Below are 27,229 nucleotides of genomic sequence, written 5' to 3' on the forward strand. Positions count from 1 at the left end.
GACTGGCAGCACTGGGGCCTGCAGCAGCTGGACACACAGCAGCTGGGGCGGCAGCAGGTGGTCCTGCAGCAGGTGGTCTGGAAGCAGCTGGGCTGGCAGCAGCCTTGGCCACAGCCCTCCTCAGAGCAGACAGAGCCACAACAGGAGTTGACCATGGTGTCAGAGGTGAAGGTTCTAGATGGGTTTTCAAGAGAGTGAAGGTTTGGAAATCTCCTTGCCCCCACACCCTCTTTTATACCCCACTGAACATCTCATGTGCCTATGTCATCATTTCCTTATTAATATTTACCTTCTTGGAAAACGTAATCATTTAATTACATAATTGTAATGTTTCTGGTTAAATGCTCCAAAAGAAAGAAAACAAGACATTTTCTATTCTTGGGGCCCTCGTGTTTGCAACTGAAATTCTGGTCACATTTTTCCCGTAGTGGGTCACCTTTGTCCCTTTTACAAATAACTTGTCACATGACTTTCTGGTATTTTGTTTTCTAAATGTGACTTTCCCTCTGGTCTGTACACTGTTCCTTGCAAATCATGGAAATGTTTTTCCACAAATTCCAGTATGTCTTTTGTTGTCAAAAAATGTTTTATCCTGATGAGAGTCAGGAAGAAAATTATAAGGAAAGACCCTTTAGAGGGAGGCTGTCCCATCTCTCACGGGGATGATGGTGATTTCCTGTGTCCATTAGAGGATCACAGAGATGGTCAGACCTAAGAAAGTTCTAAATTGTAACATTTCAATCTAACCTCTCCAACTGAAGAACCTGGCAGTGGTTCAACCACTTAGAAATAATAGAAACTAGTTTTTTTTTTTTAATGTCTTGCTAGAGAATGATTGAGAGTGGGAAAATTTTATTTATCTTTTAATTGTGAAACTGCATAGTAGATTTTCAGTCACTAAGGCATTCAAAAAAATTTATAAGGTAGGCCCTATACATTTATCTATCTACTTATTTATTTGTTTGTTTCTTTGTTGTGTATATGCGTGTGGGCACACCCACCCACCCACTGTGCAGAGTACCAGGGCTAGAACTCAGGTCATCAGGCTTTATCAGTTGAGTCACCTTGCTGGTCTGAATTATATGTATGTCTATCTATACACATATGATATTTTGAGTTTCTAACTTTGACAATATAAATGCAAAAGTTTCTGCTGGCTATTCTAGGCACAGAGAGGGCAGCCTCTCATTCCTTTCTTTAAGTGATTGGATAAGACACAGGCAGAGGGAACTATTTGGCACAAAATAAACAATTCTAACGACTTCAATGAGAAAACTAAAATTAAAATATGTGGATGTGTTCCATGTGCTCTTGGTGGGGGTGTAGTTTGTAAAATATTGCTGTGGATCAGACACTGTGTGGATTCTACATGTGGGGGTTATAGTTTGTAACACGTCACCACGTGGCAGGCATTGTGTTGGTTATATTGTATTTCTTTTGTTTTTAATGGAGTTCTGTGAAATGCTATTCACAGAACATCTTCTTTTGATGGAAGAGCTTAAAGAAGCACAGAGAGGCTAAAATCACAATATCTGTCCCAAGAGGAAACACAGAGTGAGCTGAACCCACATCTAAGTAGCAGAGGAAGAATCAAGTTTGCAAACCTTTGCTGAACGAGCTTCATCCTCTCGGAATGCTACTCATTGGCAAGCCCTCCCTCACCCAGCAGGACTCATCGGAGATGCTTCCGCCTGCACGGTGTCTGTCCTGATGAAGGGCCTCTTTACATGTCATGAGTTCCTCCATCATGCTTCTAGCTTAGCACATTTTACTCTATCATAGCAGTTTGTGGAGTGGGTGGAAATATAGGAGCAGGCCATTTTACATATTAGAGAAAAAAAAACAACAGAAAACAGTTAAAAAATAAACCACTGTCCTCTTTGAGAAAAATTACATTTATGTATATGTAATCCATTTTTTTAGTCAAATATTCATATAGCTTATGAGGCATTTATAGTGGTGTGTCACCAGATAAAGGCTATGTGTAGAAAGCTGCAGAAAACTTGATTTGCGGAGGGGACCTTGTTTGCAGATGCTCATTAGTGCTCAAGTTACATATTTATAGCCACAAAGTGGAGGGGTGGGTAGGAAGAAGGCGCTTACCAAACCATAACACCTGTTTTCTTTTGTCCCTGGACTTCCCAGTTTTACTTTTACTGCTGGGAAAACTCTCAACTAGACAAAACTATATCTGAACCCTGTACAAAGACCCTATCTCAGAAGGTACAAGAGAGGCATTGGAGGAAATGGTCAGAAAAGGAGAAAAAAAATCCAAAGCATTTGTATTCAGGACAGGATTATGCTATGGGCAAAAGCTAGGCGGGTGAGCGAATGATGTTTGTTCATTCTGTGTATGAATGCGTTTAATAAGGCTGTAATGCATGCCGATGGATCTTGAAAGACATTACAGATGACTCACTAAGGGGAATTTGCTTTTGGTCACGGATTCTTGTGTTGTTTTACATTTTAGAGGGGGGAGGGGATTCTGTAGAAAAGAATAAATGTTACTTACATAAACTTTATAATTTTCTTCATGGAGTATTGCCACATGTTTCTGCCATTACACTTATATTCTCCTAGCACTGAAAGATCGAACACTTATTTCTTTTTTTTTTTTTTTTTCCAAGACAGAGTTTCTTTGCGTGTCCCTGGTTGTCCTGGAACTAGCTCTGTAGACCAAGCTGGCCTCCAACTCAGTGATCCACCTGAGTGGAAGCAGACAACATACATTAGTCAAACTTCCAACAGAAATAAAATGGCATTGATTGAAACCTAGTTTTCTCTAGAAAGTCTTCTTTGTCTCAGGCAAATTAATTATTTTGTAGTTGTTATGGGAAGTTGAAGTGATGGCGCAGCCATGAATATGTACCAGGGAAAATTATTGGGGAAGACTGAATACAACCTACACCACCTTTCAGACTCGGGGGGGGCGGGGCTTGATAAAAACAGCCAATGAATGGTTTAGCAAAACCACTCCAGAATCAAGCGTGGTGAACCTTTTCTCCATATGCATGCTTTATGAGGGCTGATTGTCAGTGGGGCCTTCATCCTCCTGTATAGAGAGACCACTTCTGAGGCAGACAGGTGATGTGGATGAGGGCTGGGTGAAGCCCATGGCTATTGCTGGAAGTGGTGACTTTTCGCCAAAGCTGTCCTTTTTCAGGATGGCATGCTAAAGAGTCACATTCCCCTCCTCCATTTATAGATGCTGTGAACATGTCATTCCATGCTCTGAATCCCCCAGAAGACCGACCAAGCCTGCCCATGAGGTAGCCTTCCAGTTTGGTTTTTTTCCTCAGTAACAAATCCCACTCTCCTTCCCGCCCGTCTTCCCCCCCTTCCCCGTGAGAGCTAATCTACAGAACATCTCCATGGACCTCCAGCATGCTGAGCTCTGTCTCAGCATGAGCTTCCTGGAGATTTCCACCTGATCCCCAAACCATTCAAGACAGAAGACCAGAGAGCTGGAACCATTCATTAAAATGAGTGTTCAGTCAGGCGATGGTGGCACTCGCCTTTAATCCCAGCACAGGGGAGGCAGAGGCAGGTGGATCTCTGTGAGTTTGAGGCCAGCCTGCTCTACAAGGCAAGTCCAGGATGGCCAAGGTTATACAGAGAAACCCTGTCTCAAAACAACAACAACAACAAAAATAATCTAAAACATAATTTAAAAAAAAAAGACAAAAAATATAGTAACTCAAGAAGTATATGCAAAGGATTCAAGGCTTCTTTCTCTCCTTTTTTGTAAGTTTAATATTTACTCTCCCTGTCTTTCTGTGTTTGCAGTTGCCACAGCATGCATGTAATCAGAGAAGAACTTGTGGGAGTCAGTCTCCTCTTACCATGTGAACGCCAGGTTTGGAACTCCAATCATCAGGTTTGTTAATTAAATTCCTTCGTCTGCTGAGCCATTTCACCCTCCCCCCCTTTTAAAATTTACATATTCTTTTAAAGAAAGTAACAGTCACATTCAATTTTTAGCATCAGTGTGTTGAACGTTTATTTTTGTTACACAGAAATACCAAAGTATGAAAATCTTTACAAAAGCTATAAAAGACACTATTGGATTTTAATGTCAGAAGGGTTAAAATGTGTGCTTGTGTGCTTGACAAGAGCCAGGGATAATTTAAATTCCTCCAACATGATGAGTAGATAAAAATACAAGGTGAGGCACGTTGGGAGAGAGCTGTTAAGTTACTGAGAGGTTTTTGATAAATTAATTCTAAGAGGAAGAACTTTGGACAGAAGTCAGAATGTGCACACAGAACAAGTGCAAATGAGACTGACTTGTGTCAAGTCCCTCGAACATGACACATTTTCCAGAAGAAAGGACTTCATTAGTAGAGACTGAGGAGATTAATGGTCCAATCAAAGAGAAGATTTAGCAGCAGGGGATGGCACAGCACATGGGTTGGGGACAGGTGGAGATGACACAGGTGGGGTGGTAGCAGGTGGTCTGGCAGCAGACCTGACCACAGACTGGACGAAGGCAGCAGCAGGGACGGCAGCAGGGGCGGCAGCAGGGGCGGCAGCAGCTGGAGCCACAGCAGCTGGAACCACCACAGGAAGGTTGACAGCAGCTGGAGATGCAGCAGCTGGGCCTGCAGCAGCTGGGGCGACAGCAGCTGGGCTGACAGCACACAGACTGACAACAGCTGGGTCTGCAACAGCTGGACACACAGCAGCTGGGGCGGCAGCAGGTGGTCTGGCAGCAGATGGGCTGGCAACAACCTTGACCACAGCCCTCCTCAGAGCAGACAGAGCCACAACAGGATCTGGTCATGGTGTCTGAAGTAGAGATTCTGTGTGGGCTTAAAAGACGTTGAGAGTTCCTAGTTTGGTCTCTTCCCTTGCTGCCTCTTGCTTTTTATACCCTGCTGAGGGCTACTAACCATGTGACTCTTGTTTATACTGCAGAAGATCAGTTAGTTTCAGTTAATTATTTGTGCTGATTTATATATAGAAAAGGCACTTCTTCCTTTTCCTGCTTTATTCTGAGCTATCTAATTTGGCAAAGCCAAGAGAATCGGCTTTTCTTTTCTCCTTTGATATATCCCCTAAAGTAGACACAGTCTGCTTTGTCTCCTCGGGTTGAGTGATAATTCTTTATTTCATGTCTTATCCTGGGTAATATGCTCAGAATGGACCTTATGGTGACTGTATCTCTAGCAGCAATAGGTTAGAAGCAGGTTCTCTGGGATCCTGGTAGGAAAACAGATTGAAATCTTGGTATTTTGGGGGGTATGAAGGAGGTAGCTCACAACTAATAAAGAATATTGTATTTCTCACATGGTCAGTCTGGTGTGAGCAAGCTGGGCAAAGGTCCTAGCAATCTTGTCTTAGTTAATCTCTCCCAGGTGAAATAATTTTGCAGTGATAATTACTTTTGAACAACAAACACTTGTTAGCACGATGGGTCTTTAAAAATTATTAAATTCCTAGGGTCATGTCTTTCAGAGTGGGGGTGACTTGAAAGCACAGTTTGATCAACAAAATGTCTTGGTAAGTCAACAAACCCAATGAGTATGTGCAAATAATATTCTTAATACATTTTCTGCATGCATAAAATTTCCAAAGAATAAATAAAAAATATTTTTAAAAGCCATGTCTTTTCCATAGTCTGAGTTATTCCTCCTCAATAATATATATTGGAGAAATACTTGCGGAAAATAAGATAGAAATAAAGGCATAAACTCTCATCTGCATTCTACAAATGATTAAGGGGACAGGATACATGAACTGTAAAGATCTTGTCAGTTATTCTTGGGGTTGTTGGATTAGTCAACAAAATAACAATTACATATTTAAATCTGAGCATTCCCAGTGGAAGGTGAGATAACCCTGACAGTCAAAATTTTCTGAATACCTACTGTGTGCCAGAAATGTTTGAAGTCCTCTGTGATTGTTATCTTAGCTAACATTTCTTGAGGACTCTGAGAGGTGGTCACAATTCTTGTTAATTCCTTATACATGAGGTAACTGAGGTCCCAAACACAGGGACACAGCCAGTCCCTCAAAGAATATGAAGAATGACAATCTGGCATCCTTTTTCACACCTAATTTTATTTTCCTAAAATGTTTTCTTCTTTGTCAAACTTGCAAACTCTCACACACCCTTCAGTGTCCAGGACAGCTCATTTCTGATCTTCTTTTACAATTACTACACCGAAATGAAACTTCCTTTCCCTATTGCCTCTGTCCTAGGGTATCACATCCTATCAGAATGGTTTTGTTTTATCCCCTTTCCGAGGTAAAGGCTCAAAGGCCTTAGTCTCAAGGAAATGTCTCACTTACATTCATTAGTTTGGTGCCCAATCATGAGTGAGAGGGCAGTTGAGTGACTATGGGATTTATTAAAAACTAAAGCGCTTAGAATGATGAGGTAATCTAGTTGGGTAGAGAAGGAAGAAAGGACCATTCAGATAATGAACACGGGTATGGATATTCTATGTTTCAGCCTTTGGTGGGCTCAATAACCTGCCCAATCCTGTCTGTAGATTGCAGAGAAAGACAATACTCAGTGAGTATAATGGAGAGACTTTAAGGATTTTCTTGAATTTATACTGAGCAGCATCCAGGCCTTGCAAGTGTTTGGAAGTGTGAGAATGCCTGGGAGCAGGAAGAACATTGAAGTGGTGGTTATATTATAGGGTGAAAGGTGAGTGCCCATCTAGGGTTGTAAGGATAAGCGAAGACAGGAAAAGCGTTGGTGCAATAGACGTTTCTACAAAGTTAGCGAGAGTTACGTACAAAGCCAGTGGGGATAGACAGAGCCTCATCATGTAAGAAGGGTCTCGTTTTAGTATGCTTTGGTTTCATGCATGTGAACCTACACACTTTTGCAGTGAACTATCCTTCCTGATAGTTTTGGCATGAACAAGTGAACGTTAGTAATCAGTAATACATGCTGTACTTCTATGAAGGTGTCAAAGAACAAAGTCAATAAAAGTTTAGAAATACTGCATACTAAGCCATCACAAACAAGCCCCGCCACCAAGGCCAACTTGACCCTGCTGCCTAGGCCAGGTGTGGGACCTGCTCTCCAGAGTGATGCAGCCACTGAGGGACAGGGCCAGTTCTTCCACTCTCAGCCCATCTCTCCCACCTACCGTAGGTAGCAAGGGATGAGGGAGGGGAGGAGGGCATCTCTCTCTGGTCCATGCTACTGTGCAGCAGACAAGAGTCTGGGATAGCTCTTCTGCACTCAAACCCTCGGGCTGGCTCATCTGAAACCCCCATGTCCAGGGCCAGCTCTATTGTGTTGCTCAGGCGAGGTTCAGGGCCCACTCTCCTGAGTGCTATAGCAGGTGAGGGGCCGGGACAGCTCTCCAGTTTCACTACCCCAGGGCCAGCTCTCTCACTTGCTTCCACTTGGCAGACAAGTTGCAGGACTAGCTCTCTTATGCTCACACCTTCGGGCTGGCTCACCTGCACCCTCGCCTTTAGAGTCAGCTCCGCTGTGCTGCCCAGTGAGGTCCAGGGCTTGCACTCCTGAGCGCTGCCGCAGGTGAGGGACAGGGACAGCTCTCCTACTTTCACAACCCTAGGACCAGCTCTCCCAAGATGCCTAGGCAATGGGTGGAGCCAGCTCTGCACAGACCTCAGACATCAACATGGCCCTAGGTGGCAGCCCAGACCAGGGACTTCTGCCTGTCCTTTGGTGGTAACAGACCTCGGCTGCTGCAGGGCCATGGACCCAAATGTGGTTCTTGGTAACAGCAGGAGCCAGAGCCTCACCATGGCCTTAGGTGGTATTGCTGGCTACTCACATCAGTCTGTTCCTCATTATCCTCAAGGCTCCAGCTCTGCCTCTCTTCAGCATGCACACGTCCTTCTGTTTCTCTGTCTCTTTCATGGCTCATCTTAGTAGCACCCGAGGCCTTTATGTGTCTGAAGTCATATTAGGAGTGCTATGCCCCACCTGTGCCATGAGGCACCAGGTGGACATTGTCTAGAGAGTTGTTCAGACCAACCTGGCCATTTTGAGTATGTTTTTATTATTTCTCTCTCTCTCTCTCTCTCTCTCTCTCTCTCTCTCTCTTTCCTAGAGAGGGAGGACACAAAGTTTGGTGGGAAGGGAAGTGAGGAGGATCTGAGAGAAGCAGAAGGAGATGAAAACACTGTTGAAATATTTGGTATGAAAATTTTTAAATAAAAAAAGAGGAAAAAAGACTAGCCAAGTAATTAAAAAAATAACCTCATTGATTTTTGAGATGGAAGGATTACCTCTAATCAAATAGAATTGAATATTTAAAGTTAAAAGTAAAGATTAGAAAAAGATCAGCTGCTTACGGTGAAAAAGATATTTTCTGCAAAGATGCATGAAAGTCGGGGGGAAAGTGTGAACATCAAGGCCTTGGAAATACTTGGAGGTGGAGGAATGACGGGAAGTGGGGTACATTGTACTCCCCCTTTGTGCAGAGTAAAAAAATAAAATAATAAGAGATGCTGCTTTTCATCATTAGGTTGTCAAGAATTCAATCTGAAAATATAGAAATGAGTATGTTTCTGACTTTCTTGTGAAGACTTGCCAACAAGCAGCATTATTGTGGACATGGCTATCCCAAATCTAAAGTATCTCCGTATACAACCCAGAAAAAAAATATAAAGGCAATTTTTTACAAGATTATTTGTATCAGTTCTATTCACAATGGGAAATAAAATAACAAAAACAGAACTGGACACAGCCCTGGGAATCCTTCAATAGGATGCTAAGTAATAAATGCTGGTACATTTCTGTAATGCAGCACTACTCAGCTGTAAGGGTGAATAGGGTGCCCCTCTCTGAGCTACTGTGAAGCGGCATTTTGTTAAGCGGTGGTAAAGCAAGTGTCGTAAACATCCATCACATTCTGTAGCATGCCTGAAGAGCCCAGATGCAAATGTAAAAATACCTGTGGCTGGACAGATGGCTCAGAGATTAAAAGCACTTGCTGCTCTTCTAGAGGACCTGGGTTTGAGCCTTCGTACTCACAGGGTCACTTACAAACATCATCAGTGTACATGCAGACACATGCATCACAGACACACATGCAGACAAAATACTGACACACACACACATGCACAAATATTAAAGGTACATACACTTGCTTAAATTTCTAAAAGAGGAAATAGAGGAAGTGAGGCTATAAGAAAGAAAGAAAGAATCTCCTCTCTAAGCCAAGATAGAGTAGTAGGTAGGGGTGAGCTTACTTGCTTGTATGAGACAAATGAAAAGCCAAACAGAAGGGGAACATGGGCTTGCAGATACTGGCCGTCAGGCAGGGCAGGAGACAGGGCCTAGTGGTAGGTGGCGAAGAGGAGAAGCCAAGAAGAGTGGGAAAGGGTCTTTCGTTAGCTTTCAAGACTGAGGCATCTGTGCCATCTTTAAACAAAAAGATATCCTGTCCTTCAACAATAACAAAAGAGATCTTTTTCTGCTCCGAAGAGCTCGAGGACATCCAGAGACCCAAGATCTTTAATTGCATGACCCAGATGCTACCATTCCATATCTCAGTGTCGTCTTTCCTAGTCAGGGGACTCTATCTTTGTGTAGCAGAACAGTTTAAACCAGAAGAAGAAGCATCCTGGGGCTTGGCTACTTTGAGCCATAGAATCACCTTCAACTTCATCTCTCCTCTGTTTGCAAATGCTTACACAGTAACATAAAGCCCCCATCTCCCCATTCATCCTGTGATATCACATTTGGCACTTTTAGCTTTCACTGTATTTTTTAAACCAATTGCCCTTAGCTACAGACATCCGAGTCTACTATCCCCGTAGTTACTATGAGATATTTGCATGTGTGTAGTACCAACAGATACAGGCTCAAAGAACATGATTTACAGTCTTTCTACAATGAATTTTCTCATTTTTATCCATGTGTTCTTCAATGTTGTCTAAAAACAAAGGAGACTGTTGATGAAAAAAAAAGGCAAATATAGTTAAACATTTTTTTTTCATCAAAAACTCTTGTCATTTCTTTAAGTGCTCAACCTCATTAGCCATTAGGGAAATGCAAATCAAAACAACCCTGAGATTTCACCTTACACCCATGAGAATGGCCAAGATCAAAAACTCAAGTGACAACACATGCTGGAGAGGTTGTGGAGAAAGGGGAACCCTTCTCTACTGCTGGTGGGAATGTAAACTTGTACAACCACTCTGGAAAGCAATCTGGCGCTTTCACAGACAACTAGGAATAGCGCTTCCCCAAGATCCAGCCATACCACTCCTAGGCATATATCCAAAAGAGGCTCAAGTACACAAAAAGGACATTTGCTCAACCATGTTTGTAGCAGCTTTATTTGTAATAGCCAGAAGCTGGAAACAACCAGATGCCCCTCAACTGAAGAATGGATGCAGAAACTGTGGTACATCTATACAATGGAATATTACTCAGCAATGAAAAATAAGGAAATCATGAAATTTGCAGATAAATGGTGGGACCTGGAAAGGTTCATCCTGAGTGAGTTGTCCCAGCAGCGAAAAGACACACACGGTATATACTCACTCATATAGACATACAACATAGGACAAACCCACTAAAATCTGTATATCTAAAGAAACTAAGCAAGAGAGAGGACCCTAACTAAAACGATCAATCCCCATCCTGAAAGGCAAAGAGGATGGACATCAGAAGAAGAAGAAAACAGGAAACAACCTAGGAACCTTCTACAGAGGGCTTCTGAAAGCCAGAAGAAGAAAAAAACAGGAAACAAACAAGGAACCTACCACAGAGGGCCTCTGAAAGCCTCTGCCCTGCAGACTATCAAAGCAGATGCCGAGCCTGATGGCCAACTATTGGGCAGAGTGAATGGAATTTTATGTAAGAAGTGGGAAATAGTAAGAGCTGGAGACGACAGGGTCTCCACAAGGAGAGCAACAGAACAAGAAAATTTGAGCACAGGGAACTTCCCAGAGACTCATACTCCAACCAAGGACTATTCATGGAGATAACCTAGAACCCCTGCACAGATGTAGCCCATGGCAGTTCAGTGTCCAAGCAGGTTACATAGTAATGGGAAGAGGAACTGCCTCTGACATAATCTGATTGGCCTGCTCGTTGATCACCTCCCCCTGAGGGGGGAGCAGCCTTACCAGGCCACAGGAGAGGACAATGCAGCCACTTTTGATGAGAACTGATAGACTAAGATCAGAAAGGAGAGGAGAACCTCCCCTATCAGTGGACTTGGGGAGTGGCATGCATGCAGAAAGGGGAGGGAGGGTGGGATCGGGAGGGGAGGAGGGAGGGGCTTATGGGGGGATACAAAATGAATAAAGTGTAATTAATAAAAAATTTAAAAAAAAACCTCTTGTCATCCATTCTACAAATATGGGCAAAGACAAAGTCTTTAGGAAGAAAGAAATCTTATTGATCACACTGGGTTTTCTACGTGGGTAAATGTTTTATTTTGACACAGTGACAAAACAAAGGAGAGCTGGGGGAGTAAGAACAACCAAAGAGCCTCTTCATTGAACAATTAAGACAGAAAATAGAAAGATCCACAGCAGATAAATACTGAAATCGGCCTGTGGACCCATAAGCTGGACCTAAAAGTTAAGAATCGGGGGAGGATTCAGTCCAACAGCTGGTACAGTACAAGCAAATTCACACTTTGATGGGAAGGAAAGGTCCACACGAGGGGTTTGGATTGAAGCTACAATGGCTGTTGTTGTGTCCAAGAAAATACAGAGACATAACTCAACAAAACGACGTTGAACCCACTCCATCTGTCCTTGGGGCCAGCTATGGGGATAGAGGTGAAATGGATGCTGGATTGAGGGATGAAGGCTCAGCAGCAGGGGGTGGCACAGCACATGGGGCGGGGGCAGGTGGAGATGACACAGGTGGGGCGGTAGCAGGTGCTCTGGCAGCAGACCTGACCACAGACTGGACGCAGGCAGCAGCTGGGGCGGCAGCAAGGGCGGCAGCAGCTGGGGCGGCAGCAGCTGGAACCACCACAGGAAGGTTGAGAGCAGGTGGGGCGGCAGCAGGTGGGCTGGCAGCACACAGACTGGCAGCACTGGGGCCTGCAGCAGCTGGACACACAGTAGCTGGGCCTGCAGCAGCTGGGGCGGCAGCAGGTGGGCTGGCAGCATACAGACTGGCAGCACTGGGGTCTGCAGCAGCTGGACACACAGCAGCTGGGGCGGCAGCAGGTGGTCCTGCAGCAGGTGGTCTGGAGGCAGCTGGGCTGGCAGCAGCCTTGGCCACAGCCCTCCTCAGAGCAGACAGAGCCACAACAGGAGTTGACCATGGTGTCAGAGGAGGAGGTTCTGGGTGGGTTTCTGAGAGAGTGAGTTTTGAGAATTGGAAGGTCTCCTAGCTGGTGTTCTCTTTTATACTCAGCTCAGTAACTGGTGTCAACGTGAGCAAAGCTCCTTTCCTTGTTTTTCTTACCAGGAAATTAAGTTATTAAGGCATAATTATGTTTACAAGGAGAAATATTCCAGCATGTAGGAAAGGCATCATTTTCTCTTTCTACTTTGTCATGATTCACCGAATGAAGGCACGTGAAATGACATTTGTGCTTCTGTTTTTGTCTGCCTGCCTTCTCAACTGGGACTGGCATGTGACAACATGTCACTCTATGCTTACCTGATAATATTTTGAGAATGGCCCACAAAATGTTGTCCTTTTTTCTGTGGGTAAGCATAAGCTATTGCCTAGTAGAGCACTGGTGAGAGAGAGAGAGAGAGAGAGAAAGAGAGAGAGAGAGAGAGAGAGAGAGGAGGAGGAGGAGGAGGAGGAGGAGGAGGAGGAAGAGGAGGAGGAAAGATTCATCCCTGCAGTTAGGGACACCTGTGCTCAATAGCTCATTGTAATGATTATACTGGATGCTTAGCTTCACATGAGTGTTTTTCAATGTCAGAGTCCCATTTAAGGAGCCATCTTATCCCCCTAGGAATCCTCTCCAAGTATGATATATAAATGTGAATGGGTTTGATCCATCTTCTGACAAGCCAGCTTGTGCAGAGGATTCTGCTTTCTATGAAACAGTCTCATTGAACCATCCTTCCCTGACACTCAATAATTATGGGTTCGAGACACTCTGCTTGGATAATGAGGGCACCATGGGCTGTGCTCTTTGTTCTATAAACATCAAAGTATGCTATGTTACAAAGGAAATTCTAATACAAATTTAAAGCCCTTAAGACCAGGATTCAAATGGTGGCATACTTTATTAAAACTCTTTTATTTACAGTTCTTATATCTCTTTTCCCCTACTCTACCCCAATCCCTTCCAACACCAGGTAGGAGAAAGGGTTAGTGGGAGAGGGGGCACAGTTCTTAGTTGCTTCCTGCTGGTTAGGGTCATGGGGTTCCTTGGAGCCAGTCCACAGCTTGTTTTAGGACATCTCCAACTTCTTGTCTCACTGCATCAACAGCAACAGAAGCTGCAGGGCGGGGAGATGGGTGGGTGGGGAGTAGCAGCAGTTTCGTTCTTTCTAGGAACCTTCACACTGTCTGGGCTCTGGCATGTATTCTCTTTCCGGAGTCCTCAGTTTAAACCATCTGCAGCTGGCAAAGAGCTCCTCTCAGAGCCCACACGAGGCAAATAATTTGCTGCTGTGGACCATCTGAATCCGTCCCACATCTCACGCCTTGGGTTAAAACAAAATAATGGTTATATCCACAACATCCAAATCAAGAATTAAATATTTACATCTCAGGCACTTTCCAATGAAAAGTGAGATCACAGAGACCATTACAGTTAGTGAGTGCTGGACACGCTCCAGATCTCTTGTTTGTGCTATGTGATTATGTAGTGAGGTTACTTTTCAAAGAACCCACAAGGCATCCAGTTGCTACAGCTCATGCAGAAATGAGTTAAAGTTCTTATAGCCTTCAGTAGTCCACGAAGCAGAAATATTATTAATGTTCATACCTTTGGTTGCACTGTTTAATCTCCTTAGAACGTACCTGCTTCAGCTTCTTTCCAGAAAGCTCTTTTACTTCAAGTCAACAGCAGCCCCATCCCCTTCCTCGCCAGTGTTTTCTTTGGCATTGTTTTGTTAGTTTGTGGAAACCCCATAAACCTGCTCCTTTTGCTTGTCTTTTTTTCTGGGAAGAGCCCTACTCGAGCCCAAATGACTATAATCTAAATGTGTTCAATCGTCTCATCCCAGATGGTAAACTCTTGTAGTGAATAATTATAACTATGCGTTTCCACATCATCAGCATGCTTGGTGTGATGCATAATCTTCGTTGACAACTTGATGATGGACTTCAGCATCTCCATGGGAACTCACATCTGGGTGTATCAGTAAGAGTGTTAAAAAGGCAAGGAAGACCCACCCTGGATGTCAGTGGCACGTCCCACAGGCTGTGGTCCCATACAGAATGAAGGGAGGAAGGGCTCGGAGATCCAGCGTTCGTCTCTCCTTGCTTCCTGACTATGGATGCAACGCACCAAGCCACTTCACATCCTCAGTGCTTGTCTTTCCCGTGTCATGGACCAAAGCTTACACTCTTTCTGGCAACTTCTTAAGTTGCATTTGCCAGGTACTTGATCATGAAAAAAAAAATAAAATAAACACACCTGAACTTGGCTCCACATCCCATGCTTGCTTCTCATAGTCCTAAAACTGACTTTAACATTTCATTTGTTTTATAACTATGCAAATTAGTTTGGGGTTCCAGAATAATTTTCATAAAGTGAGACATGTCCAAGGAAGTCTTGCTTCTGTCTTCTTTCTCTGCATGCATTCTCTCTCTCCTCTATGAACAGAACATGCTTTTGATTGACACATGCTACTTGCATGTATTTATGAGGCACAGTGCAATTTCTTGGCCCCCAACCCAGACTAATTAGCATATTGACCGATTTAAATGTTTATCATTTTTTTTTTAATTGAAGGGTGTCTTCACATCATTGTTTTGCTACAATTTCACATTTACTGTTGGCTTTGTTTGATAACTGTTTTTATAGCATGCACCTTTGGTTACACTTTGCTTTGGCTCACTTAATACACCACAGCAACGGCATCTTACTTTTTATTCTATAGTTGTGGCTTCAGATATTTCTAACTGTATTTCAGCTACACAATACTCAATCTCGTGCACATATTACAGTTCGCTTGGCTAGTCTTTTGCTGAAAAATATTTGGATTATTCAGGTTTTTGTTATAGAAATGATACTTTGTATTGGAACACAAGTTTTTGTGGGGGGCTGTGTTTTACTTTGTTTTGGTTTGGAGATTGCAAAGTATAAGCTCTGCATTACAGATCATTTAATTCTTTCAAATCCAGTTAATTTTAGTTTGTGTTCTGTCTTTAGCTGCACAGTATACTGACGTTCGTTCTGATTCTTGCAGACCCTAGAGCAGTGGCTCTCAGTCTTCCTACTGCTACGGCGCTTTAATACAGTTCCTCATGTTGTGCTGACCCCAACCGTAAAATTATTTTGTTACTGCTTAGTAACTGTAGTTTTGCTTCTTTTATGAATTGTAACTAAATATTTGTATTTTCTAATGGTCTTAGGTGATTCCTGTGAAAGGGTCATTCGGCTCTCAAGGGGATCAAGACCCATAGGCTGAGAGCCATTGTCCCAGAGTTTCTGATTTGAGGTTTTGCTCTATATTTATGTACTTATATATCACCATCAGCCTACTGATGAATCTCACCTTGTCTCCTGCCTTGTGGGTTAGATTCAGCTTTTTTAGTTTTTATCCTAAGCAAATAGCTTGTCTCCATTTTGTCCCTCATTCATGGCTTGCACTTCTGGCTTCCTCTCCAAACTCTGAGATTTCAGGTGTTCTCTAGAATGGAAAAGTAAGATTTGTCACCAGTAAAAATATTCTTTTGGGGGAATATTTACTATTTTTTATGTAAAGTGGAACTCGAAAGCTCAATTTCATGCCAGTAAATAAAATTACAAGCAAAAATACTATATACAAACTGAAGAAGACAAAGGTTTTGTTTTTCTGTCTTATTATTTCATTTTATTTTTATGTATAAGAGTGTTTTACCAGCCATTATGTACTATGTGCATGCCTAGTACCCACAGAGGCTAGAAGAAGGTGTTGGATTCCTTGCATTTGGAGTTACAGTCAACTGTAAGCCACCATGTGGTTGCTGGGAATCAAACCCGGCTCCTCTGGAAGAGCAGCCAATGCTTTTTAACCCTAAAGCCATCTCTCCAACCCCTGGACAGAGACTGGTAAGGGAACACATCAGGTACTTTACTGAGAAACTCCACTATGATGGAGACTCAACTGCAGAGTCTAACGCATGTCGGCTCGCGCGTTTTGCCTCATCACTTACAATGGAGTCTGTGTTAGAAGCTTCTTGAATGGATGTATGAAGAGATCGGGATCTGACAGAAGCAATGTCAACAGACTCATTTTTCAGCAGGTCCACATGTCTAAAGGTCACAGACACAACCGCCAGGAGCTCTGTGGGACTTTTGGACGTGGCCATGCAGCCTGCAGTTGACCAAGGTCTACAGCTGACCACATTTTGCTTGTATGTTTTTCTGACAGAATCTGCTCCCTCCTCTAGGTCGTGTTTTTGTTCTCCGAATGTGCTTGGATTTGAAAACTTTCTCTCAAAAGTAGAGGTGAGTCACAGATGAAGTCCTACTCCATTTCAAGCACATGTTAATCGGATACTGGAATATGCCTGCTATGTTATTTTTTAAATTAACATGTGAGGTTAGCACACAAGCTTGCAAGTTGCATCTTGGCATCTTTACACGTATGTGTCCACGCACTTTGTTCTCATACTGAAGCCCTGCTCTACGTGGAAGCAGAAATGGAACAGGCTTGCAGCATCTGGATCCCAGAGTTGTAGACGGTCTGGTGTGAGGGCTGAAGCACAAATTGTGTTGTTAACGCTCTTGCAATCATGTAGCCCTGCATGCATTGCTACCTTTCACAGCTTTTCTGTTTTCCTAAAATTGATTCATTGTGGTAGGTGGTTTGCCTATGAAATAGCAAGACGCCTGGGGACAAACCAGGCAATGATGAATGGAACCTGAAAAGCAAGAACATTTCCTTGTATGCTCTGTGGGGAAATTACACTTGCTCTCTGTGTGCATGCATGAGTGCGTGAGCGTGTATGCATGTACGTGTGTGTGTGTGTGTGTGTGTGTGTGTGTCTGTGTGTGTCTGTGTGTGTGTGTGTGTGTGCACGTTTGAATAAGTCAGAGGTCAGTCTCCTATGTCATTCAGCAGGGTCTGTCCACCTTAGTTCTTGAACAGAGTCTCTCCCTGGGATCTAGGTTTCATCAGTTAGGCTGACCTGGCTAGCTCAGGAGCCCACGGGGCTCACTTGTGCTGTCTCCCCAACACTGAGTTTATGAGAAGGTACCACCACTACGACTGGCTTTTTACATGGGTTCTGGTGATAGAACTCAGGTCCCCGTGCTTCTGCCACAAGCACTTTACTGACAGAACTACCTTCCAACCTCCCATACACACTTGTTTAAGAAGAGCAGACGCTATCTTAAAAGGGTAACAGCCACACTGAATTTTTATTGCAGAAAAATATAAAGTTTCATTTGGTACAGAAATATATTAGGTTATGGAAACTGCAAAGTCCAGTGGAGGGGGCAGGAGGAGAAGTAGCTGTCCAGCTGTCTGCTGGCCAAGCAAAATCTGTTTCCAAGCGACATCCAGATTTCAGACACCATCCATTGTCTGACTCCTCACTGGGCTTGCGAAGCAGAAGAGACTTTGGACTCAGGCAGCATCAAACTACTTGGTGTGTTTCGGGCCGAAACACATCCACAAAAGACTCGAATCTATAGAGAGGAAAGTGGATCCACTCGAGGTTCTCAGCAGCAGGGGGTGGCACAGCACATGGGGCGGGGGCAGGTGGAGATGACACAGGTGGGGCGGTAGCAGGTGCTCTGGCAGCAGACCTGACCACAGACTGGACGCAGGCAGCAGCTGGGGCGGCAGCAAGGGCGGCAGCAGCTGGGGCGGTAGCAGGGTTGGCAGCAGCTGGGGCGGCAGCAGCTGGAACCACCACAGGAAGGTTGACAGCAGCTGGGCCTGCAGCAGGTGGGGCGGCAGCAGGTGGGCTGGCAGCACACAGACTGGCAGCACTGGGGCCTGCAGCAGCTGGACACACAGCAGCTGGGCCTGCAGCAGCTGGGGCGGCAGCAGCTGGGCCTGCAGCAGCTGGGGCGGCAGCAGCTGGGCTGGCAGCACACAGACTGGCAGCACTGGGGCCTGCAGCAGCTGGACACACAACAGCTGGGGCGGCAGCAGGTGGTCCTGCAGCAGGTGGTCTGGAGGCAGCTGGGCTGGCAGCATCCTTGGCCACAGCCCTCCTCAGAGCAGACAGAGCCACAACAGGAGTTGACCATGGTGTCAGAGGTGGAGGTTCTGATGAGTACGGGAGTGAGTTTAAGGTGAATCTGAAAATCTCCCTGCTGCATGTCCCCTTTTATACTCTGCTAAGAATGCTGTGACCATGGCCTAGAAGATTTCCCACTTGTTTTCTTTTCCCTGAAGAAATAGTCATCATTAAGTCAGATTTTCCTTTTTAAATACTTGGAGATGAAGAAAATAAGATTTCTTTTTCCTTGTTCTAATTAAGATAATTTAATCTGGTCTTTGTCACAAAACTGCCTTCCCTGTTTCCTTGTTTGTCCACCCTGCTTCCTGGGTGGGTTCATCCCATGGATTCAGTCACTGAGGTATGTCCATGGTTTGTGTATCACTCATGATGCTCATTAAACCAATTTGTCTCATGATGTTCACATCCCTTTTGATGTCTAAAGAGAAGCATAATTATAGTAGGGAAATGGGGGGGGAGGCTTATCTTTGTGAGATAGCTCCATGTGAGCTATGAGGAAGGGAACCTTGTCTGCAAGTCATGCATGCTCATTAGGTGGTGGGCTGTCCAGACTTCTCCAAGGTATGCATCAGAAACAATACTTCCTTTACCCAGTTTCAAACTGTCACTGACGACTCACTGTTTTAAATACAAAAAGGCATTTTTGTGTCGCCTTGAAGGGACTCTCACTGGGCCCTGTATGGGAGCACTTGAACATCAAAATAAACAATGACAGCAATGGACTTCAACACACCAAGTAAATAATCATTCTACACCTTAGTATAGACTGATTAGAAAGAAGAGAAATAGAAGAGGAGGCAAGGAGGTCTCCACAACGGTGGAGTGATGATTAGTTAAATCATGGCTTTTGACCAGGAACATGATATTTGTACAATTCAAAGTATTTATCAATTATTTATGAATTTCAAAATGGGAAATTATTAACCTAATGTGAAAGCACTCCTAATCTAGGGATAAGATTAGTTTCGGGGCTGTGAAGATGGCCTGGTGGGTAAAAGCTTGCTTTGCTGCCATGAGGACCTGAGTTCAATGTCCAGAAGCTATAGCAAGCACGGTAGCCTGTGCTTTTGGCAGCTCAGCATTGGGGAGGCAGAGAAAGGTGGAACCGGTCCAGCCAGGGAATGATCTTCTCTGAAAAACAGAACGGTGGGCACTGCCTGAGGAATCACGTGTGAGGTTGTCCTCATTTCCACAAGCACGGGCGTACATCTCCATCTGCACAGGCGTGAATGCACACACGTGGGTGTGTAGACGTACACACACAACACAATAAATGCAGTCGCCCCCCCTGTTTACTATTCCTATAAAAGGCATAATTGACTGCAGCTATGGAGAAATGTAGGATAAACAGAGGCTGAGGAATTCTCCACACAATGCCTGGCCCACCCTCTTTGGCACGGTCAGAACTTCCTAATATAGTGACAGGCTGAAGAAACGTTTTAGATTTAAGGAAATCAAAGGGTATTTAAATGTAATGTATAGGAATGGATAGAAATTTCTCTTTAGGACAGTACTAACAATATTTGGATATGGAATGAACATTAGATAATTGTATTGTTTAAACATGATTTGATTTTTATTTTATCTTTGTTTTTATTAATTTGCAGTTTATTTACTTTGTATCCCCCCTGTAGCTCCCTCTCACCTCCCCTCCCAATCTTAATCCTCCCTCCCTCCCTCATCTTCACCCATTCCCTTCCCCAAGTCCACTGATAGGGAAGGTCCTCCTCTCCTTCCTTCTGATCCTAGTCTATTAGGTCTCATCAGGAGTGGCTTCATTGTCTTCCTCTGTGGCCTGGTAAGGCTGCTCACCCCTCAGGGAGAGGTGATCAAAGAGCAGGTCAATCAGTTCATGTCAGAGACAGTCTCTGTTCCCATTTCTATGGAACTCCCTCGGACACTGAACTGCCATGGGCTACGTCTGGGCAGGGGTTCTAGGTTATCTCCATGAATGGTCCTTGGTTGGAGTATCAGTCTCAGAAAAGACTCATGTCAGTTATATAAAATGTCCCTAGTTCATAGAATATATGGGGTCATAGTCCCTTAGAGTTGGTTCAGAACACACCCAGACACTAAATTCTCAGCACAAGGGAGATTTATTACTCTGAGGGGAAAGCAGGGCTTGGGGAGGGTGCTACCTCTGGTCAGACAAAGGTAGAGAGCAAGCAGGATCAGCAGCAATGGGTATTTAGTGGTTGTTTGTTTGTTTGTTTCAGGAGTGAGTTTTTAAGGAGAAAATGGGGGAGTCTGTTCTGGGGTGAGTTGGTAAGTACCAATTGGACGTGTTAGCCATTGTAGCCAAGTAATGAATTTTGATTGTTGGACTTTGTTTAGTCTCAAGAATGAGTCAATGGCCAAATAAAAGAATGGACCTGGGGGGCTAGTTTTAGGAATATAATCTAACAGGTTTTTTTTGTCTTGTTTTGTTTTTTTAGAAAGGAAAAGAAAAGGTCAAAACCTGCCGGTGCCATGTTTGCTGTGCTTTAGGCTGTTAGAGAGTGTTTCCTGCCCACCATTTTGTTTTATTATTGGGCCTCTGAGTGTTGAGGAAGTGGGCATCATTCCTTCTGGCTGCTTCCTGCTAATATTCCTGCACTGTTGTTGGGTCCCAAAAAAGCTGAAATCTTGTTGAAGTCAGGAAGAGTAGGCTGTGACAGTTGATGCCCAGGCTCTGTGGGACACCTTCAGGAATAAACAGATGGAAAGATTTAGGGTGTTGGTTGACGGGAGTACTTATCTGGAGCCCATTTAACTTGTGACAGAGAGATTTATGTTGATTTTCTGAAGTTTATAGCAATGTTTTCAGTTTATAAAAAGAGAAACAAGTTTTAGATATGTTAGTACTGAAATGTAGACTGTAGAAAGGGCAGTAAATTCATGTAGCATAGAGAGAGAAGAAATTTGAAACAACTTTTCACATGCCTTACATAACTTTCTCAGACTCATACATGAAATCACTTTCTCAGACCCTCACAATTTGCAGAAGCTCTTATATCCTCAGACCTTAAAACATTTTCTTGCATTTATAGACTTTTACAACTAAGTTTTTACGCCCCCAGTCCTTTGTAACTTGTACTTGCATACCTTAAAACATTTCTCTTGGACCCTTACAATTTCAGACTTTTATAATTCGGTGAGTGGGAAGAGGTAGGGCATAGTGGAGGTGGGGTTAGCTCACTGACATTCATTGTAGGTTTGGGTTCAGTTCTATAAAAAGTCTTATCTCTTGGGGTGAGAGTCCGGTGCATTTGGAGATGTTCTGGTCCAAGAATAGTTACACAAACCACTCAGACGCTGGTCACAGTTAAATATGGATGGTTTATTGAGTGCAACACCCCAAGACTGGTCAGACCAGGGACACAGAAAGGAACTGGGGAGCCTAACTGTGACATCAACCTGGCCTCCCAGCAGGATTTTTATAGAAAGAACCAGATGCAATAGACATGGGGAAGGCAGTAACACCTTTTGGCTAACCATACAAGGCAACATTATGTTTTTGGCTAACTAGACAAAGTATTATCAGCTAACCTTTAAGTTGATTGGTACTAAGTTCAGGAAGTGAGGCAGAGGTTAGGGTCTTCTCGAGTGCGTCCAAAGTGTAGCCAGGTGTGCACATAAGAAGGGTGAATGCAGCCAGGTGAAGAGATAATAAAGCATGAGTTATAACACTACTGAATCATAGTAAGAGTATAAGGTCAGCTCGACCCTCTGGCAGGGTCTGCTGGTGCCAGCTATGAATAACCTCTTCCAGAACCAGAGTTGAAAAGTTTAAATTTTGAACTTAATTTCACCTTAAAAATAAAACGGTAGGTGAAATGGCTGCAGTTATGTCTTAAAAGCAGACGTCAACATTCCAGGCTTCAATCGAGAAAGGATAGAAGGGATTTAGTATTATTTAGTTTTAGAGCAATATGTGATGTAAGTAGGGAATGATATCCTGTGTTGAAGGAGGATTAGTATGGTGCTATCTGGGTTATGTAGTACAGTAGCCTGGAGGGAAGTGGGGTGAGTCATAAGGGATGAAATGGCAGCTCAACGGGCTGTCGTGTTGGCAAAAGTATTGTATTTTGTTTTGTTTTGTTTTTGAAACAGGGTTTCTCTGTGTATCCTTGGCTGTCCTGGATTAGCTTTGTAGACCAGGCTGGTCTTGAACTCACTCACAGTGAACCACCTGCCTCTGCCTCCTGAGTGCTGGGATTGCAGGCGAGCGGCACCAAGCCCTGCTATGCGTATTGTCTTTACTGACAATGGAGGGATCAGTCTGATGTACCTTACAGTAAACCAAGCCAAACTGAGAGGGTGCAAGAGAGGCCTTGGGGATGTTATGAATATATGAAGAATTAGTAAATAAGTTATCTTTAGTGTTTCAAAATCCTTGATCCTTCTAGACAGCTGAGTGTGTTATAAAGATATGGAAAACACCATTAGTGATGCATTTTTAGTAAATTGGAAGGCCCTGGTGAAGGCTATTAATTGTGTCTGTTGATTGGTAGTGCGTGTGTGGGTAAGGAGACTGCCTTGATGAGGGCATCATCTGAAACCAGCAAGGAGCTGCTATCTGTATGAAAAGTATAGGCAGAAGTAGCTAAAGGACCCTCTTGTATGTGAGAGGGGTGGAGGAGGTGGTCTACTGGAGTCTCTGGACAGGAGTGAAGATGGTCTGGGGAATGTCCGGGTAAAGGGATAGGTGTGAAGGGATTGAGGGGGAGACAAGTAAGACACGTGAATGAGCTTTTGATAAGAGAAAAGGATTGGAGTTCTCAGTAAGTTAGGAGGAGAGGGAGAGACAGAGAGGGAGAGAGAGGAGGAAGTGGAATGTGAGCTGGGAAGCCTAGTGTTAATTTGTTAGATTTAGAGGTAAGCAGAAAGGCTGTGGCTAGACAGGGAAGTCAGCCACAGAAGGTGTTATCTAGAGTTTTGGAGAGGTAAATGACAGGAGCAGAGGTCAGTCCTAGAAAGTGTTCCAAGGCCTCAAGGGCACAACCTTGGGATTTTTGTTTGTTTTGTTTTGGAGTGTAAAGATGGAAAGGTCTTCATAGATTTAGGAGGCAAAAAGCTGAGGCTTAAAGAAGGGTGGGTTTGTTTTTGCTGCCTTTTCATTTAAAGAATTGTTTGCCAATGGGAAGAAGAGGCTTGGGAGGTCCAGAAGCAGCTTGGTACAGAGGATGTACTAGGGGTGGAGAGACGGCTCAGCCGTTAAAGGCCAGGCTCACAATCATGAGTGTATAAGAAGATGTGCTAGTGAATACCCAGGGAGTGGAGGAAATTAGCCATCCCCCAAGAGTAAAGCAGTTTGGATTTTGTTGAGGGCAGAGATAAGGAGCAGAGCCGAGCAAGGTGGTCTAAAGTGAGATATCGAAGGATTGGGGTGAGAGAGAATCCAAGATAAATAACTAGAGGAGGGTTGAGCTTTGGAAAGTGAGATCTGGTAACCTTTGGAGCCGAAGAAATTGAGAAGTGAAGCAGTGTCAGTTTGGCTATCAGAAAGGGGAGGACGGAGAAGGAGGGGGTCATTTACCTACTAAAGAAGGCAGAAGGGTAAAGAGGGAAGGCAGACCCGGTCCATAGTGAGTGCCAGGCTGAAAGATGGGGGTTGTCTCTGAATCCCTGGGGAAGGACAGTGCAGGTCAGTTGTGGGGATTGTTGAGTATGGGGTCTGCCCAATTGAAGGCAAAAAATAAAAAATAAAAAATAAAAAATCTTGAGACTGAACATCTAGGGGGGTTGTGGATATAAACATGTTTTTGTTTTAATCCCAGGTGCAGGATGTGGGACGGATTCAGATGGTCCACAGCTGCCAACTATTTGCCCGGTGATGGCTCTGAGAGGGGCTCTTTGCCAGCTGCAGATAGTTCAAATCTGAGGACTCTGGAGAGAAAATAAATGCCAGAGCCCAGAGAGGGTTGGAAAGCTCCGGGAAAGAACAAGGCTGCTGCTGCTCCCTCTTCCCCCCTCCCTGCTGCAGCTCCTGTTGCCCTTGATGCACTGAGACAAGAAGTTGGAGGTCTCCTGAAACAAGGACTGGCTCCAATGAACCCCACGACCCTAACCAGCAGGAAGCAACTGAGAGAACTGTGCCCCCTCTCCTACTAACCCTTTCTCCCTCCTACCTGGTGTTTGGGTGTTGGAAGGGATTGGGGTGGAGTAGGGAGAAAGAGATATAAAGAAATATAAATAAAAGAGTTTCTAAAAAGTGTTTAAATAAATATAAATAAAAAAGTTTCTAAAAATGCCAACATAGGGGCATTGAGAAAAAAAAAAACAACATATCTAAGCTTAGGGCTGAGAAGTGAGTGGCGTTTCTGGGGCTATCAAATAGGATAGTGTAAGGGCTGGGGACCACAGGGTGGAGAGGGACAATGACAGTGTTAATGGAGTAAAGGTCTTGGGCAAGGGGAAGATTTTGTTAGGGCATTTTCTTTTTGACTGACAATATGAGGAGGTGATTTTATAGGGTGAAGATGTGGGGCCTAGAAACCACTTGGATAAACTGGATTGGATGATTGAGGCCTGGCTAGGGGTCGGGAGTATAGGGATGTGAAGATGAAGGCAAAGGGGTCTTCAAATACAACAGGAAGTGTTTTGACGATATTCAGAAAGGGAAGGAGAGGCGGCTTTGGGATTTGGGAGAGCGAGCGAGGATACAGAAGAATTGAGGATGAAGAAAGAAAGAGCATTGTGAGGGTGCTTTCGGAGCTGTTAGGGTAGAGGGAAAAATTTTTTGTTAGTTCTGGAAAGAATAGCTTTTTTGAATAAGGGAACAGGATGTGAAGGTATGAGGAGAGAGGAATGAGAAAAGAAAAAGAGTTTGAAGGAGCAAGCTAAGGGTGGGGTTTGGAGGGGTCTGAGAGACTGGCTCTGAACTCTTCATGAGTGTTTGCCATTTTATATTAACCGGAACCATCTCAGAGCGGTGAGCTTGCCCTCCAGAGAACATAATTTTCCTATCAATGGACGGAAATGAAATTGAGGAGCTGAGGGCAAGAATGTGGGAGAGATCTGCTTTTAGAAAGCTGCGGTCTAATAACTCTGCTTCTCCACACCTGAAAAATGATCTTCACATTTTTCATGCCCTTAGAAACATCCACGCATCGCATTGGCATTTGTAAAAAGGATTTCTCTCCATCTTTTCGTAGAACTTCACTTATTTTGACGTCCGTGCAGGTGTGTTTGATAGTCAAAGAGACGACAGGATTGGAAGTGGTAGAGCAGACTCCTCCGAGGAGCCGGCTGAGTGAGGTTGTACTACTTGGTGTGCCTTCTCTTTGTTGGTTAAAGTATTCCTTCGCTCTTGGTCATCTTTTTATTCTTTGACGGTTTCATTCCTGTGTGTGGTGGGTTCTAGTCGCTCTCACTCCCTGTCACCCACGCTTGGTCATTCCCTCCTCAGGGGCAGACATTTTCTCCTGACTAGCCTCCTTCCCATGCTGTTGTCTGTGGCTGTGGCCTACTGAGTTTAAGCAGGCCTTTGTGCTGGAGCACAGGTAGGAGAGTATTTCTTAGATCCTGGGCAACTTGTCGGAGGCATCTCTCAGCTCTCATCAGAGAAGCTTCTTTTTGCAGTTGACCTGGGCACTTAATGCAGGCTCACAAACTGCTGGTTCTCCTCCTGCCTAGGGGTTGTCTCCCAGCAGTGCGGGAAGTCAGGAGGGGCAGGAGAGATACAGGGATCACACACCTCTGGAACAGCTGATGGCTAATTCAACTTTAATTCCAAAGAACAAAGGTTATATACCCCCTGGGGAGAGGGCGAGGGCCTCCAAGAATTGGTTGGAGCTAGGCACTTCAAAGATGCTTGCTTTGCATTGTATAGCAGGCTCCTATCATAAGAACAGAGGCACCGTACCTGAATAACATACAGGCACGGGGAGGAAAGGGCTAGCAGGGAGGCCATATATCAAATGTGGTTAGGGGAGTCTGTGTCTAAAGACACCATCCAGGTGAAGTCAGCAGAGAGCAGGGAAACCCACCTGAGGGGAGGGAGTCCTACCTTTAAGTCTGGGCTCACAATGGCTCACAAATGACACACAAAAACACATACACAAACACACATGCGCACATACACATGCACACGCTGCTCAGGAAACATCACGAAAAAGACAGTGGGAGGACGGCACAAGCCAGTGTCTCCTGGACATAACAGGTGGATGCACTCACAAACTCACCGAGACCGACTGTAGCTACCTCCCTTTTGCACATTTTTGACTCAGCAAGTTGCAATTTTCTGAAGTCCTGAGAGCAAGGTCAGGAAAGTTTGGAGTAGTTGCGCTTTGCACATGATGTCCCTTAGCTGAAGGCAATTGTTACAAAGCAACAGACACAAGAAAATTGTGTTTCTATTCCAATTGAAGGAGTTTTATTCAGAAGTAGCAGCAACAAGGTAGAGAAATGTCACAGTTCAAGGGAAAACAAGGCGGCATCGTGAGACTTCCGGCTCTAAAGGTTTGATCTGACTCTGCAGATCATTCCACATTTGAGTCTAGAAGATATGCACTCTTATTAATTTCCTTTTAAAATTTTATATCATTATTTGATTATTTCATAATGCATACAGTGTATTTTGATCACATAAATACCCTGACTTCCCCTCGTAACTCCTTCAGGATCCACTCCCATGCCCAACCCCCATCTTAACTCCTTAACTTCCAATTCTATATTTTGTCCTGAAACAACAAAGAAGTCACCACAAGTAGTTTTCCTGAGTCTGGGATCTAGACACACAATTGACAGGAGAGGCCTCTCTCAGGATGGTCATGAGGTACCCAAGGATTATCTTCATAACAGAGGAGGTGGGAAAAAGTGGGCGTGTTCAGGAAAGGTCTCAGCAGCAGGGGGTGGCACAGCACATGGGGCGGGGGCAGGTGGAGATGACACAGGTGGGGCGGTAGCAGGTGCTCTGGCAGCAGACCTGACCACAGACTGGACGCAGGCAGCAGC

At 44.3% G+C, this 27,229-nt stretch overlaps 2 protein-coding genes and 1 pseudogene across 10 annotated transcripts in view; all 3 read right to left on the reverse strand.

Moving 5' to 3' along the window:
• The window catches only part of LOC129686224 (keratin-associated protein 4-12-like), a 400-nt pseudogene extending 245 nt beyond the window's left edge, over positions 1 to 155 (reverse strand).
• A 4,226-nt stretch (positions 156 to 4,381) lies between these two features.
• Positions 4,382 to 4,783, reverse strand: LOC129686223 (keratin-associated protein 4-8-like). The gene has a single exon (XM_055620033.1). The coding sequence runs from the start codon at positions 4,781 to 4,783 to the stop codon at positions 4,382 to 4,384; it is 402 nt and encodes a 133-aa protein (XP_055476008.1).
• Positions 4,784 to 11,774: 6,991 nt separating this feature from the next.
• The window catches only part of LOC129686218 (keratin-associated protein 4-12-like), a 23,590-nt gene continuing 8,135 nt past the window's right edge, over positions 11,775 to 27,229 (reverse strand). Inside the window, exons 1-3 of one of the 9 annotated variants that reach the window (XM_055620020.1) lie at positions 18,142 to 18,299; positions 17,983 to 18,096; positions 11,775 to 12,171 (exon numbers count right to left, since the gene is read on the reverse strand). In XM_055620020.1, coding sequence (XP_055475995.1) covers positions 11,775 to 12,171; positions 17,983 to 18,096; positions 18,142 to 18,299 — 669 coding nt within the window. Of the gene's footprint in view, positions 12,240 to 17,762; positions 18,300 to 25,541; positions 25,551 to 27,113; position 27,229 lie in introns of those variants that run through there. The other 8 variants (XM_055620022.1, XM_055620023.1, XM_055620029.1 and 5 more) reach the window with 8 other exon arrangements.

The sequence above is a fragment of the Psammomys obesus genome, unplaced genomic scaffold (assembly GCF_907164565.1).
Source record: "Psammomys obesus unplaced genomic scaffold, mPsaObe1.curated_primary_1811, whole genome shotgun sequence".
Lineage (NCBI taxonomy): Eukaryota > Metazoa > Chordata > Mammalia > Rodentia > Muridae > Psammomys > Psammomys obesus.